The sequence below is a fragment of the Melopsittacus undulatus genome, chromosome 5, assembly GCF_012275295.1.
Source record: "Melopsittacus undulatus isolate bMelUnd1 chromosome 5, bMelUnd1.mat.Z, whole genome shotgun sequence".
Lineage (NCBI taxonomy): Eukaryota > Metazoa > Chordata > Aves > Psittaciformes > Psittaculidae > Melopsittacus > Melopsittacus undulatus.
Window position 1 is genome coordinate 18,480,569 of NC_047531.1, and position 13,803 is coordinate 18,494,371.

At 43.9% G+C, this 13,803-nt stretch overlaps 1 protein-coding gene across 1 annotated transcript; it reads left to right on the forward strand.

The window, feature by feature from the left end:
• The first annotated feature begins 527 nt into the window (after nucleotides 1-527).
• Nucleotides 528-13,523, forward strand: WNT16 (Wnt family member 16). Its single transcript, XM_005146108.3, has 4 exons — nucleotides 528-947; nucleotides 1,036-1,286; nucleotides 3,135-3,415; nucleotides 10,233-13,523. The coding sequence occupies exons 1-4, from the start codon at nucleotides 859-861 to the stop codon at nucleotides 10,695-10,697; spliced, it is 1,086 nt and encodes a 361-aa protein (XP_005146165.1). The 5' UTR covers nucleotides 528-858; the 3' UTR covers nucleotides 10,698-13,523.
• The last annotated feature ends 280 nt before the right edge of the window (nucleotides 13,524-13,803 follow it).

A 13,803-nucleotide genomic window follows, 5' to 3' on the forward strand; every position in this document is an offset into this window, starting at 1 on the left:
CTCATCCAGATTACGTTTACTGCAGGTGTTTTTGCATTTACACAGAAGGAAGCAGCAATATAGCATGATCAAATTGGACTTTAAAGTCCAGAGTGCCAACACCAGCTCTTCATCAGGTGCTAGCTGACTCATTGGCTGTTAATGTGTAAAATGAGTAACTATTATTGAGGCAGTAGTTGAGAAGAGCGTCTCACTGAAGTCAACGGGAGTGGACAAATTTTATCCTAATGACTACTGATGCTGACTGTGGAGCCAGGCAGTTAATACTGCTAAAGCACTAGAAAATTTGAATTAAAAGTGTAGTGGATGTTATGATTTATTAACATCAGCATTTTGTGCCTTCTCTTCCGCAGAAATGTGATGAAATCCCTGCAGACGTATCGGTTCCCCCGCCTGCAGCCCCTCTCTGTCGCGCCGGCCATCCGCCAGAGTCCTTCCCCGAGGGAAGGGGCAGCCCCGCAGAGGGGCTGGCGAGCAGCGGCACCGGGCCTGGCGGGGCACAGCGGTGCGGTGCAGAGCCCCTGAGCTCCTCCGCGCCCCGCCCCGGCCCGCCCCGGTCCCGGGCGGCCAATGCGCGTTCGGGGGAGGCAGAGCCGGGGAAAACATCGAACCCAACTTTCTCACCTTGAAGAGCATCAGGAGCTCCCAATGCTTGCCCTCCAGCTGCCCTCCCTTCCAGTCAGTCCTCCCCGGCAGGGCCCTCCGACGGCCCGGGCTTTCCCCGACGGCTGCCGCCTGCCCCCCGACGAGGAGAGCGCCGAGTAGGTGTGCTCCACCGGCAACGGTCCTACTCGATCCCTGCTGCCCGGGGAGCCGGCGGCGGGCAGCGGCAGTGCAGCGGGGCTCGATGCGGTGGTCATGGAGCGCGGGACAGCCCTCGGACCTTGGCTGCTGCTGTCAGCGATGCTGATCTCCCTCTGCCCTGCCGCCGCCGGCGGCACCTGGATGTGAGTAGCTGGGCGCGGGATGGGGTGGCTGCGCGGCGCCCGTCCGTCCCCTCGGGGCCCGAAGCTGACGAGGGGGCTGCTTCTGCAGGTGGCTGGGCATCGCCGCCGCCGGCGGGCCGGAGAAGCCTGGCTGCACCAGTCCGCCGCTGAGCCGCCGGCAGCAGGAGCTGTGCAAGCAGAAGCCGGAGCTGGTGCCCGCCATCCGGGAGGGAGCGCGCCTGGGCCTCCAGGAGTGCCGCAGCCAGTTCCGACACGAGCGCTGGGACTGCCGTCCGTCACCCAACGCCCGCCGAGGACCCGCGGCCACCGCTGCCGCCTTCGGGCACCAGCTCAGCAGCGGTGAGTGCCTGCCCCGACGGGACCGTGAGGCCGCAGGTGCCGGCGGCGGACCGGGCTCCGGCGGGGCGGGCGCAGGGAACGGGCGTGGTAGTGGGAGGTTACAGCATCCCCCCCGGGGAACCTGACACAGGTACACGAAGCGCAGGGAGCAGACACAGCCTATCATGGCATTTCCAAAATCGTTGTTCCTTATTGTAATTCTGCTTAATAGGTCCGAGCATGACAGCGCCCTTAACTAGATCTACTTAACTGTGTTGAAATGTTGTTATTCTTAGACTGATGTCGGCTTTATCCCCTTATGTCATAATTACTCAATGAGTGGGGTAATGACACATAGTATTTCGAAAAGGTCACTTCACTGCAGGTAAAAATCTGCTCACAGCACTGTATGCAATGTGAATTACTTTAAAATGTGCTCAATTAGGTGGTATTGCTCAGCAAAGCAAGACCAGAGCTGCTTGAAAGCACTAGAGCTGAAATTTAGACTGAAATTGGGACACTTTGTTGGTACCAGGTGGCAGGTCTTGATCCTGCAAGTTTGTTTTGAGCACTCTGCTCAATGATTTTGGTGCGGGCATTGGTGTGAACTGAACTATTTTACTACTTCATTTTGTATTTGTACAGTCTTCACTTTATACTGCGACAGTGGAAAAAAACAAAAATTCACCACAAAAATGTAAAATGTGCAATAAAAAATGATGCATATTCCAAAAATGTAAAGAAAATAAAAGAAAAGCAGAGAGCAGTCTACCCTACTGCATTTAGTCATACATGCTGTATGTCAGTCCTTCTGTTCAGTGGGAAGGACTATTCCTGCAGACTCATAAATGAGCAGCACTACTAACCCCCAAGTGTCACTAGTATGTCCTGTTGAAGCATTTTATGAGGTTGCCACCACCACCGATTAATATGAACAGGAGGAGCAAACAGGAACTTTTCTGCCTGTGAGCAGAAACTTGGGAGACCGGAAATAATGCGTTGTTTTTACAGCGGTGAAAATTAGTACAGTGAAATTTCAGTTACAGTGAATGGCCAGTCATTGATTTTCAGTTTGCTTAGAGAATATACATCTTACTTAACACATTTACAGAGCTCTGCTACAGTATGTCAGAAGTCTCAGAGCTCAAGAGGCCCAGGCAGGTCCCTCCATGATTCTTCTGAGATACAGCCTAACAGTTAAAGGTTTTTTAAACTGCTGTCTTTCCCATGGGCAGCTTATTCTAGGAAAAGCACATGGCCTACTTATCCCTGTGCCATTCTGATTTCTGCCTTGCTTAAGGTTCTTGGTGCTGTTTGCAACCGTTGTGAGTTAGAACCACCTCGATATTTACTAAACTTAGCATGAGGTAAGTTCTGGCCCTATACCAAAGTAACCTGGGATTGTGACAGTTTCAAGTTCCTCCTCTGAGGTCTGAACTAACCTTTTCTTCTTCAAATGAATGTGAATAGTGAAAAGCAGTTTAGAGAGTAATGGGGTTGGGGTATGGTTCGTTTGGGGGTTGATATTTTTTTATTATTGTTATTAAAAGCAAATTGGCTTGAAAGTTTCTGTGGCGAATAAAGTTCCCAACCAAATTTAGAAAGGAGTTACCAAAAATTGCATGGTGCAAGCAGCCAGAAACAGCACCATTAATAGCGCAGTCATGTGAAGGGGCCTTGAGGTCTGTTTTGGATGTGAATATCCACTGCTTTAAAGAAGTTAACTCTGCAGACCAAGCTGTGATGGCTTTAAAGTTGTAACTATTCCCTTTTAGTAACAGTCTGGTTTGTAAAATGGCTTTCTAGAGCTCTGTTATGGAGGTAATCAGAGGGAGTGATGAAGTAACATACCCACACCTTGCTTTGTAGGCACGAAGGAGACCGCGTTCATATCAGCAGTGACATCGGCTGGCCTCGTGCATTCGGTGACGAGGTCATGCAGTGCAGGAAACGTGACTGAGTGTTCCTGCGACACGAACCTGCGGCACGGTGGCTCGGCCATCGAGGGCTGGCACTGGGGCGGCTGCTCCGACGACATCCACTATGGAATGTCATTCAGCAGAAAGTTCCTGGATGTGCCCTTTAAAAACGTAACGGGCAAGAGCGGGCTGGTGGCAATGAATCTGCACAACAATGAGGCCGGGAGGCAGGTATGTGTCACTGTTCAGAAATGGCAGCAATTCCTTGTTCACCTTCATTGACAAAATGGCATCAATCAAACAATGCTTGTCCCTGACTGCAGGTACAACTGGGGCCTGTGGCAAGAACAGCACTATAGTCACCAATGCAAACATGTACAAAGTTGGAATCAGAGCTGGTTTTAACCAGATAACTAAACTCCACAAGTTAAAATTAAATCCACAAAGTAAGAATTGCATCCAGAGTGCTAATCAGAGTTATCTTAAGTAGATGTTTGATATTCTGTAGCTAACTTGAAATGTTATCAGCATAATACATTAGGAGCTTTTTCATTGATTATTCCACTATTATCATGGTCTGCGTTTTTAATTCAGTATTTAATTTAATACTGAATGAACAGGCAGACTGGACATGAGCCATCATTACCCATCCACAGTCTTGGGTCTGTGCCTGAGAGTAGAAGTCTAAAATCATTCAGAAGAAATCAAAAGTTAACCTTTTCTATTAAAAGCTTGGATGGAAACGACGTCTCTGTTTTAAAGAAGCCAGTTGGTTAGGGCACTGTACAGAGAAGTGAGAGGAGACTGGCTTCAGATAGCTCTTCTTCAGCTCAAAAGACTTCAAATCCCTGCTTGCAGAGGAAATGTCTGTGTATGTGTGTGACACTGGGTCCTCCTGTCCTGTTCAGCGAACAGTGATGAATGGGAGCAGAAACAGCCAGTACAGTGTGAATCTGTAAACTAGTGCTTGGGGCTTACATCTGGAATAGCAGACTTGGATTCTAGTTCTTGCTTTAAAATCACTTTCTCTGTTTTACCTTGGAGTTTATAACTTCATGTTTAATGTGTCTCTCTGGCCCCATAACGCTTTAAATCTGTTCTGCTCAGTGACATAGCTGTAATGAAAGAAAAGAAAAGACACCCTGTGGTTTTGACTAGATATACTGATGGACTCCATTGTAACTCAGGAATTTCCTGTAGCCAACAGCAGCATCAGTGGGTTTTACTGAAAATAACTGCTCTATCTGCCATAGACGGGGAAAAGCCATGGTGATATTGTTGCAAAATATTCTAATTTAAACTAATCTTTACAGTTTACAAGGTTATATACGTTATTTAATTTGATTAACTTGGAAAACCAGAAAATCTGTCAGGGACATAGGTCCTTTTTAAGACTGAAATACAAGAAGCAAACTTTGAACCTAAATAAACTGAGAACAGTTACTGTGAGTCTAATTAGATGTCAGTCAGTGAAATAATTTCCAAGGAAAGGTGGTTGGTATTGTGTAGTAGAGAATGTTGATAAGAGGCAGAAGATTAAGTGGTTATTCTTTAGGGAAAGAGCAAAGGGTACTTAATCACATTTGTAGAGAGAGATAGGCTGTGTGGAGACCTCCTAGCAGTCTTCCAGTATCTGAAGGAAGCCTACAGGGATATTGGAGGGAGACTCTTCATCAGGGACTGTAGCAATAGGACAAGGGGTAATGGGTTTAAACTTAAACCAGAGAAGTTCAGGTTAGATATAAGGAAGAAGTTCTTTACTGTGAGGATGGTGAGGCACTGGAAGAGGTTGCCCAAAGAAGTGGTAAATGCTCCATCCCTGGCAGTGTTCAAGGCTAGGTTGGACAGAGCCTTGGGGAACACAGTCTACTTTGAGGCATCCCTGCCCATGGCAGGGGGGTTGGAACTCGATGATTGGAAGGTCTTTTCCAACCATAACTATTCTATGATTCTATAGTTAGCCCAGCACCTCCTGCAAGCCTGCAAGGCCAGAAGGCACTTATTTCACTGATTTAGCTTCAATGGTGTATTTGTTGTTCGTTACCTTGGAAAGAAATAGAGTATTTAGTCAGCTTCCATGCATAAATATTTTGTAACTTAATGGCAAACTGTAGGATAAAGCAAATATTTTTGACTGCTGTCCAGAGTAAAAGAGAATGTTTATTGTTGGTACTTGGAATTTCTAACAGCAATATCAGCTGAAGTAAGTTTAGAGAGCTCTTCTGTAGTTCCAAAATCCTTAACTAGGAGATGCTGGAAAATGCTGACCTTCATGTCTGGGAGCTTACAAGAAGGATGTTTTGCAATATATTTTGGTACCTTATGACCTTTTGTAATAAATACTATCATGTTCCTGGTTCTGTGTCTTGCAAGAGCAGTCTTCCAGGCAAAATATTTCCGTGTATGTTTGGAGTTACTAATGGAACTGGTACGTGCAGAATTCTTTTGTTACTTTCCCATTTCTGTATAAAATGTTATTTCTACATCTCTTAGCTAAATCCAAAATATATAAACTTTGAAACAGTAAGAAATCCATTTACTGAGTTATCCACTGTTTAGGATGCTAACCTGAACCTCAGAAGGTTCCAGTTTCAGTAGTTATTCTGCTACAAGATGAATGTTATCTTTTAGCACTGCGGTGTTCAGTGTACTTTGATGTGCCTATGTGAGTTGTGCAACTCTGCTCCTTACATAAAGATATAAAGGCGAGTCAGGCACGATGGTTTGACCATTATAGTAGTAGTATTTTTTTACTGATGGAAGAATTCTGCTTAATTTTCCAGTTGTGGAAATCTATTTGATCTGCAGGGCTTGTGTTCTCACACTGACATAGCTAGGTTCATCAGAGGGTTTTACTGATACTTGTGAGTTTATAACAGACCTATCAGTGGTCTGCAACCCTTCTTAAGTGCTGTACCTCCAGTAGGACCTGTGCTTGTCTCATGAATAGTCCTATTCGTTCTACCAGTGGTATAAATTAGGCTGTTTGATTATAGGCATCAGCTCCCATTGCAAAACAAGTACTATCAGCCTCTGTCTCACAGCTGAGTACACTGCCTACAAACAGAGAGCTTAGCTTAGAGATACTAAGCATTAATTGGCATTAAGGGGTATACAAACTGTAATCCCAGTGACTCCACTGCAGACCAATCTCAGTTCCACACTGGTGATTTCTCACCAGCAGTCACTTGGTTTCAATATCCACCCAAGAAAATTGAAAACCTGTCCCATCTTGCACAGGACACATCTATCCACCATGTTTCTGTGAGTAACAGTACTCCTTTGAAGTTCTCTATGGAATTCTGTTCCTTAGGGAGAATCCTCTCACAATTTCATAAATAATTGGAAAGATTTATCTTGTCAATCTAAAGATGTGACACAGCACTGCTTGGGGAGTCAGTCTGGAAGTCACACTCACAGTAATTCTGTACATCCCAGTAACTCTGTGAATCACTAACTGTGCACTGCTGAGACACAGGTGTGTGTTCAGCCATGTCCCACCAGAAGGCTGCCTTGACTCTATAGGCACCATCTTAGGTTTACTTGCAAGAAAACAGCAAGAGAAGATTTCTCGTACCTGAGTTTTGCTAGATGTTCAACTATAGGGGTTTGTTCATTAAAGCTTTCATAGCAGCCTGAGATCCAGTGGCATGTTTTGTCATCAGTCAAGGCAAGAGACAACCCGAAATATATTGGAGTCCAATCAGAAAACTTGCCTATCCTAGGAGCTGGGAAGCAACAGGCTGGGGTCATGCACAATTCTGATGACACCATAAATCATTCTAAACAGAGTGCATCAAAGCATTTATCTGATCACCCATCACTGCTATGCATATGCTGCATTTTTAATGATATATTTTGATATCAACCTGAGGCTTCATCATCAGTTTCTGCTCCTGTTCATAAACTGCTGGACTACTTGCCTACATGGAAGTAACTCACCCTTAGCACCTAGCAGACATGTCCAGTCCTTCCCAGACAGTTTCTGGATCCTTCTGCATCACCCATATTTTACTATGCCTGATTCTATCAGACTTGGAATTACACTTCTTTCCTCAAACCAAATTGTATATTCTTCCCCTGTTGTTTCTTCCCTGATTAGAGCCCTGCCATACTGCAATGAAAGCAAGGATTACAACTGTAACCTTATAAATCTTATAGTACAATGTGATTTCGAACTACTCAGAGATTGTAGTTAGTTACCTTTGTATAAATAACTGTTAGAAATTTGAAAATATTAAATCCCTTCTGCTTTTAGAACATGTGTAAAATATATGTTTTGCTATCATGTTTGTCATTTTATTAGATTATCTGTGTTCTAACAAAGACTTTCTATCCTTGGATCTCAAATTCTTGTCTGCCTCAGTCACTGTCAGTCTTAATGATACGTATTCTGTCTACCCAGTGATTTCCTTATTGATAGATTCTTGGATTATTGATAGATACTTGAGACACAAGCACAAGGTCAAGTCTGTCTGTTAAACAGAAACTAACCTGGGAAAGAGAGAAGACAGGTATCTAAAAGGATTACAGCCAGTTGATTTACTACAGAAAAATTCTGTGTGTGCTCTGAGGTGAGGGTCTGCTTTTTGCAATGTTCTTAATGTGTCTTCCAGGATAGGGAAAGATCTCCAATACCAAAAGCAATCTACAGCATCTGGAAATATCATCTCCTGTACTGGTGTATCACTTCACCAGGCTGAGTTTGCAAAGGCTAATGGCTGTTCTAGGTCAGGGCATACACCTGTTCTTTGTTGATAATGGCTCTTTGAGTGCCTTGTTTGTCTTCTGCAGTAACCTCTACCAACAAATAGGTCCTGTTCATTCACCAAAGAAAGATGTGACTCTAAGCACTTTGGTCATGTACGTTTTTAATAATGTTTGTAGAGTTATATGCAAATACCAGCTTGGGCTTGTGTCAATATCTTTGGGGCAGAACGTGTCAGGAAGCCTTGACTCCCACTGAAATCAATGGATTTAACAACATTGGACTCATCCCAAACTTCAGAGACCACATTCCCCATGATGAAAACTGCCAGTTTAACACACAGGGTAGAAACTGCTCATTTTATCTGCTCCATGCCCTGACCAGCTCTTAAACTTTTGCATTTGTGCTGCCTGAGCTACACATAAGCAGCCTGGCCTGAGTTTATTTCTGGTCCTGAATCAGGTCAGTGGAACTCGGTAGGATTTCAGGGCTCTGATCTCACTGCAGAATCAAGACTTAGGAACAGGCAAATGAAACAACTTTGTCAGGGGAAAACAGAGGAGGGTCTTAGGTAGATTTCTCTTCTGCTCTTTTCCTTCCCTAGGACAGCTTGACAGAGACTGACCTCAGTTAATGTTTGTGAGGACTGTGGGGTGAGTGAAGTGTTAGGGTGAAATTAAATAAACATCATGAAGTTGGAGGGGAGGGGGTGGCATCTTCCCCATTTTTGGGGAAATACTTGCTCCTCCACAGAAGAATAATTTTAATCTGCATTGGCCTTTCTGCATGAAGAATTTCAAGTTAAAATTATTATAAGTTAATTTAAAATTCACATTTTCTGTTGCATTTCCCAACTGTCTCGATTGTGGAGATTAAATATGCGGCAGGGGGTGGGGGGGAAGAAGTGGAAATGTTAGTAAAATGGGAGATGGTAACACGAGGTTTCCACACCATTAACCAATGTCTCATATGAGTCTTTAGAATGGCTCCAGAATGTATGTTAATGGAAAGGTAAAGCAAAAATTATGATACCTTGTCCTTGTGCTGTATCTGCACAAGCAACAATTTTTCTGCGCACTTTTACAAACTCTAATGTGAGATGTGTCACAAGCCTAACTGGATAATGTTATGACTGTTAGATATTCTAGAAGGGAGTATATTGATTTTCTGCTGACTGAGTTGCAGTCCCAGATAAAGTTACTGCTTGTTTACAAATTCCAGTTCTTTGAGGCTGGGTCTTCTATAAACTGAGCCAAAATTCTTGTGTGTTGCAAAAGCTCAACGCAGGCTGCAGATTCCCAGTTACTGTTCAGCCCAGTGCTTAGTTTTGCTTGGGCATAGAAAAAAAGCCCATGTTAGGGTATTTAATGTTGGTAATCGTGGAAATCTTGCTAAAACACTGGAAGCTATGAATGTACTATGAATGAATAGTAGTATTATGATACTCTGATATTATGACTACTATTGACTACTTCTGATATTATGACTACTATTATGATAGTAGTATGAATATCAAATGGTGTTAAATCGAGCCGTTATTCAACTGGAAACACTAGAAACCCATCATAGTACTAGTATGCCTATATTACAAGATCAGGACTTCATCCTGTAAGTGAGAAGCATCTGAGATTTACTCCAGAATACTGAGTTCAGGACACCCCTGCTGCACTATAGTGGCTCCTTTGATAGACTTCCTTTGGAGCTCAGAGATGTGGGCATTCTCCTGCTATTCCAACATGGGTCTGCCCTGAGGAGCCTGCAGCCTGTATCTGCACTGCTTTGAATGCTGAGCCACACTGGTCAGCCTCAAGGCATTCCCCTGGCCTTACTTGCATACTGTGAATGTTTAGTGATCTTGATGGTAGCTTCAAGGCACCCTTAAAAGATGGCATAGACCTACCCAGGAAATGTTTTCCAATATAGGAACAGTGCCATTACCTGCCCTGTCCCTGCTCCCTCTCCTACTATTCCCCGTAAGGGCTGTTTGCATTCCAGCAATGGGAGGAGTGACACAGGACGTGTCGCTTCAGGTATTTTGGAGACTCCAGAATGAAAAGCCAGCCAGAAATACATGCTTTTCTTATTATGATTTGATATTGCTATGTAATTGCCATTGCAAACTGCAAATGTAGATCACTTCTGAAGATCAGGCTTCTCATAGTGGGGGTTTGGAGTTGGAAACCTGATTTCTGACATGTATCCTCCTGTGTTCTGGCTTCTCCACCACTGAAATGGCACTGACAGCTGTAATACTTTGAGACCTCTGTGTTACTGATGTCAGGCAGTATTCCTAATGAACAAAAGACCACATCCAAATGTCATTCTCTGCTTTGCTTTCAGGCTGTAGCGAAGCTGATGTCAGTGGATTGCCGTTGTCATGGTGTTTCTGGGTCCTGTGCTGTGAAAACTTGTTGGAAAACAATGTCCTCCTTTGAAAAGATTGGCCGTTTTTTAAAGGATAAGTATGAAAACAGCATACAAATATCAGACAGACTGAAAAAAAAGCTACGCAGGAAAGAGAAAAGCCAACGAAAAATACCAATTGGGAAAGAAGACCTGCTGTATGTGAACAAATCACCCAACTATTGTGTTGAAGACCCAAAACTGGGGATCCCTGGAACACAGGGAAGGGAATGTAACCGCACTTCAGAGGGACCTGACGGCTGCAACCTCCTCTGCTGTGGGCGCGGGTACAACACCCATGTTGTCAGGCACGTGGAGAGGTGTGAGTGCAAGTTTGTGTGGTGCTGCTATGTGCGGTGCCGGAGATGTGAGACCATGACTGATGTACACACTTGCAAATAAGTGCAGAGAACACACCAACCATCCTGCACTCCTTGGTACACACAACTGCTGCACGGGAAGCGATTACTCTTGCTGTACGGAATTGCAGGAGGATCAGCCTCAGGGGGAATGGGTATTATCAAACAACGGGTAGCCCAAGCATTTGGTGTATGCAGAGCAAGCAAGCAAACAGCAGCCTGCACACAGGTACAGATAAAACAACAAAAAAAGGACTCCTGATGACACATTTGAACATGTAACTCCATGAGAAGGGACAGACACTGAACTTTCCAAGTTTTTAATGGCCACAATGTCCTGAAGATCCATGTAGTCGGTAGGTACAGTGGAGAAAACTCAAGACCTCATTGGTCAGAGACTGGAGAGTAGGAGGGTGTGTAAGATACATGTGTACGTAAGATATCGACATTAGATATAATCCTTATGTCTGTATTTTTAAAACTGGGGCTAGATGGACCCACTAGATGGTTCATTTCTGCAGGCTTTAGAGAGAAAACACAAAGATAGGGGAAATGTTCTGCTGTTGGCCATCAAACCTTTGCTTTGCAACTGTTCAGAAAGCTGTCTTGCAGGAAGCCATCTGGCATTGGGAAACATGTGTGACTGTCAAAAGGCAAGCACTGCCTGGGTAGAGGAGTAGGGTCCCCTGGCATGGAGCAAGCTGTGTCCAGAGGAGATGGGCTGGAGCAGAGCTTGAGGACCATGGTGTGCCTTGGAATTTTTCATAGGTTGTCTTTCAAATGGACAAAGAACAGATCTGAGGAGGGCCAGAAATGTAGTTTGGTATTTAAAGGAAATAAAATCCTTTGCAGGCATTTCCTCAGTATCTGAACACACCATTTGGGAGTCAGTCGGTCGTTGCCCACTGTTGGACTGTAAGCAACAACCTGCCATGTTCAACCATCTCGCTGGTGGTTTGCCATCATCTTCACAAATAACCATGTGAGATTCAGCCCAAAGAAATCTGCCATAAAGTGAAATGGTTTTCTAAACATTACTTTCTCTTATAAGACCCAGTGCTAGAGCTTCTCATGAGCCTGCACCCTAAGTAAGCTCAATGCACAATCTATTTCACAGATTGACTCACACCATTAAAATACTTAAACTGTCATTGATAACATTTTCTCCACTTCCATATGTTGTCTCCGCTTCATTTTACAGCTGTGAGAGGTTGCTTATTTTTATGCAGTGTTTTAATGCCAGGTTTAAAAATCATCATGTAAAAGGATTTCTGTTGTTTAAATATGCAAAGACCTATTTTTGATAAGACAAGAAAGTTTATATTTTGTAAATATTTAAATTATGCAAGTTATGTAAAAGGTTCCCAAAACTAATGTGATAAGACTACAGCCTTTGACATTTGTTGGTTAGATATTTGTTACTATTATAGTAGCCTTTAAGTGATTTTTAATTGCATGTGCAAGGGGGAAATTAGTCAGCAAATTACGTAAATGTTCTCTTTTTTTACCATCGGGGTGGTTATAATTATTGTAGTTAATGCACACTGATGAGAAACACTTACTATGATTTTCTAAATGATCAGTTAATACTTTGTAAACTGTTTTTATTCATTTAAATCCATTTTACAAACAGTGAAATCCCAGCTCTAGAGGTAAGTGCAGAACTCCCACTGACATTAGGGGACTTGCAAGGGTTTACAGTCCCTGAGTTTTTTCTACACTAATAGTTCTTAGAAAGAAATAATCTGGGATGTCTTAGTTGAGGCTTTCAAAGTTGCTTTGAGGAATTGATTTCCTAATTGTCAATTATTTTCCTATGAAAGATGGTGACCAGATTCCCTGTCACTCTTTAATGGATGTGTAGGTCAGGAAGAAACAAGCAAAATCTTCTGTGTTGTGTAACTTCATTGCCTTATGTGGAGTGCCTTAGGAACATCAGTTCAGCAACCAAAAGTTCTTTATCTGCTTATTCTCTTTGGACCTTTCCCCCGCCACATTTGGCCAGTCTGTCTCTATTGATCCAGCCCGATATATAATTATGCTGAAGACACAAAACCTGCTCTCTATTGGAAGGGTGCTCAGTGTACCAGTTGTTGTCACAGGAAGATTTAATACCCTCCCTGTGAAAACTTAGATGGGGAGGACACATCCTGGTAGAAGACCCTCAAGAAATTTACAAGCTGAGGCTGTTCCCATCTCCCATCAATGAAAATAAACCCAGAGGCTGTACCACAGCACCTATTGTCAGAATGGATGGGACATGTTCCTGACCACTGGTGATATGGAGGTGTTGTAGAGACCACCTCTCATTCTTTCTGAATCTGCCTTACATCAAATTGCTTGCAGAGGTAAGTGCCTCTGTGCCCTATGTGAGACTGCTCCTAGGCGTATATCCATTGAGTTCAGTGTTGAGGTCTCCACCATTTTGTTGTATGGGGCTCCAGCAGGAAGCAGCAACAAGTGTGGAGACCAAGATCTTCTCTTGAAGCTGCCTCAATGTGTATCTCAAAACTACCTTAGCTTTTACCAGATCTAAAGGTTCCCCATGCCTCATCTGTAAAGCAAGGAAAATCACCAGTGTACTTCTTGGTATGCCTTAACTTCTGGCAGGGTAAGAAATGGGGAGAAAATGGTCCTGGACTCCTGGGCCTAAGGTCAGCTTCAGGGGTTTGCCCAGGAGAAAAGCCACAGCTGGCTGTTTCTGTGGGTTTGAAGGGATGGGAGTTGCGAAGCAGCCAATGCAGTCAGGATGTCCCTTGCCTACTTGGCTATCCAGTTTTTGGTGCTGCATTATATTTGAGATGTCATCTACTTAAAAAAGAAAATCTTTTTGTTCATGAATGTTGTAAATAAAAGACTTTTCCTGGTTTGTGGGGGGAAGAGTTTATTTTTTTAAAGGATGACAAAAGACAAAGAAGAGAAGTGGCAACCCACCATGCTTATGAAAGGTACACTGAGAAACAAGGTAATGGATTAGACCTTCACTGGCAGCAGCAGGAGGTGGCATTACCCTTTCTGCACTGAGGGCAGAGCAATGGTGAGAGCAAGTGCCTGTGGTGCAAGGGGCTGCTGGTCCCTCTTCTGCTGCACTAACATCAAGGATTTGCAGGGGGAAGCAGAAGGAAAGCTGAGTGCACTGGGGAGACTGG

Excerpts from the sequence above, each read along its gene's own strand:
- WNT16 (XM_005146108.3), top strand. The coding sequence starts at position 859 with ATGGAGCGCGGGACAGCCCTCGGACCTTGGCTGCTGCTGTCAGCGATG. Across the intron at positions 948-1,035 it reads GCCGCCGGCGGCACCTGGAT|GTGGCTGGGCATCGCCGCCG; the intron begins GTGAGTAGCTGG and ends CTGCTTCTGCAG. Across the intron at positions 3,416-10,232 it reads ACAATGAGGCCGGGAGGCAG|GCTGTAGCGAAGCTGATGTC; the intron begins GTATGTGTCACT and ends CTTTGCTTTCAG.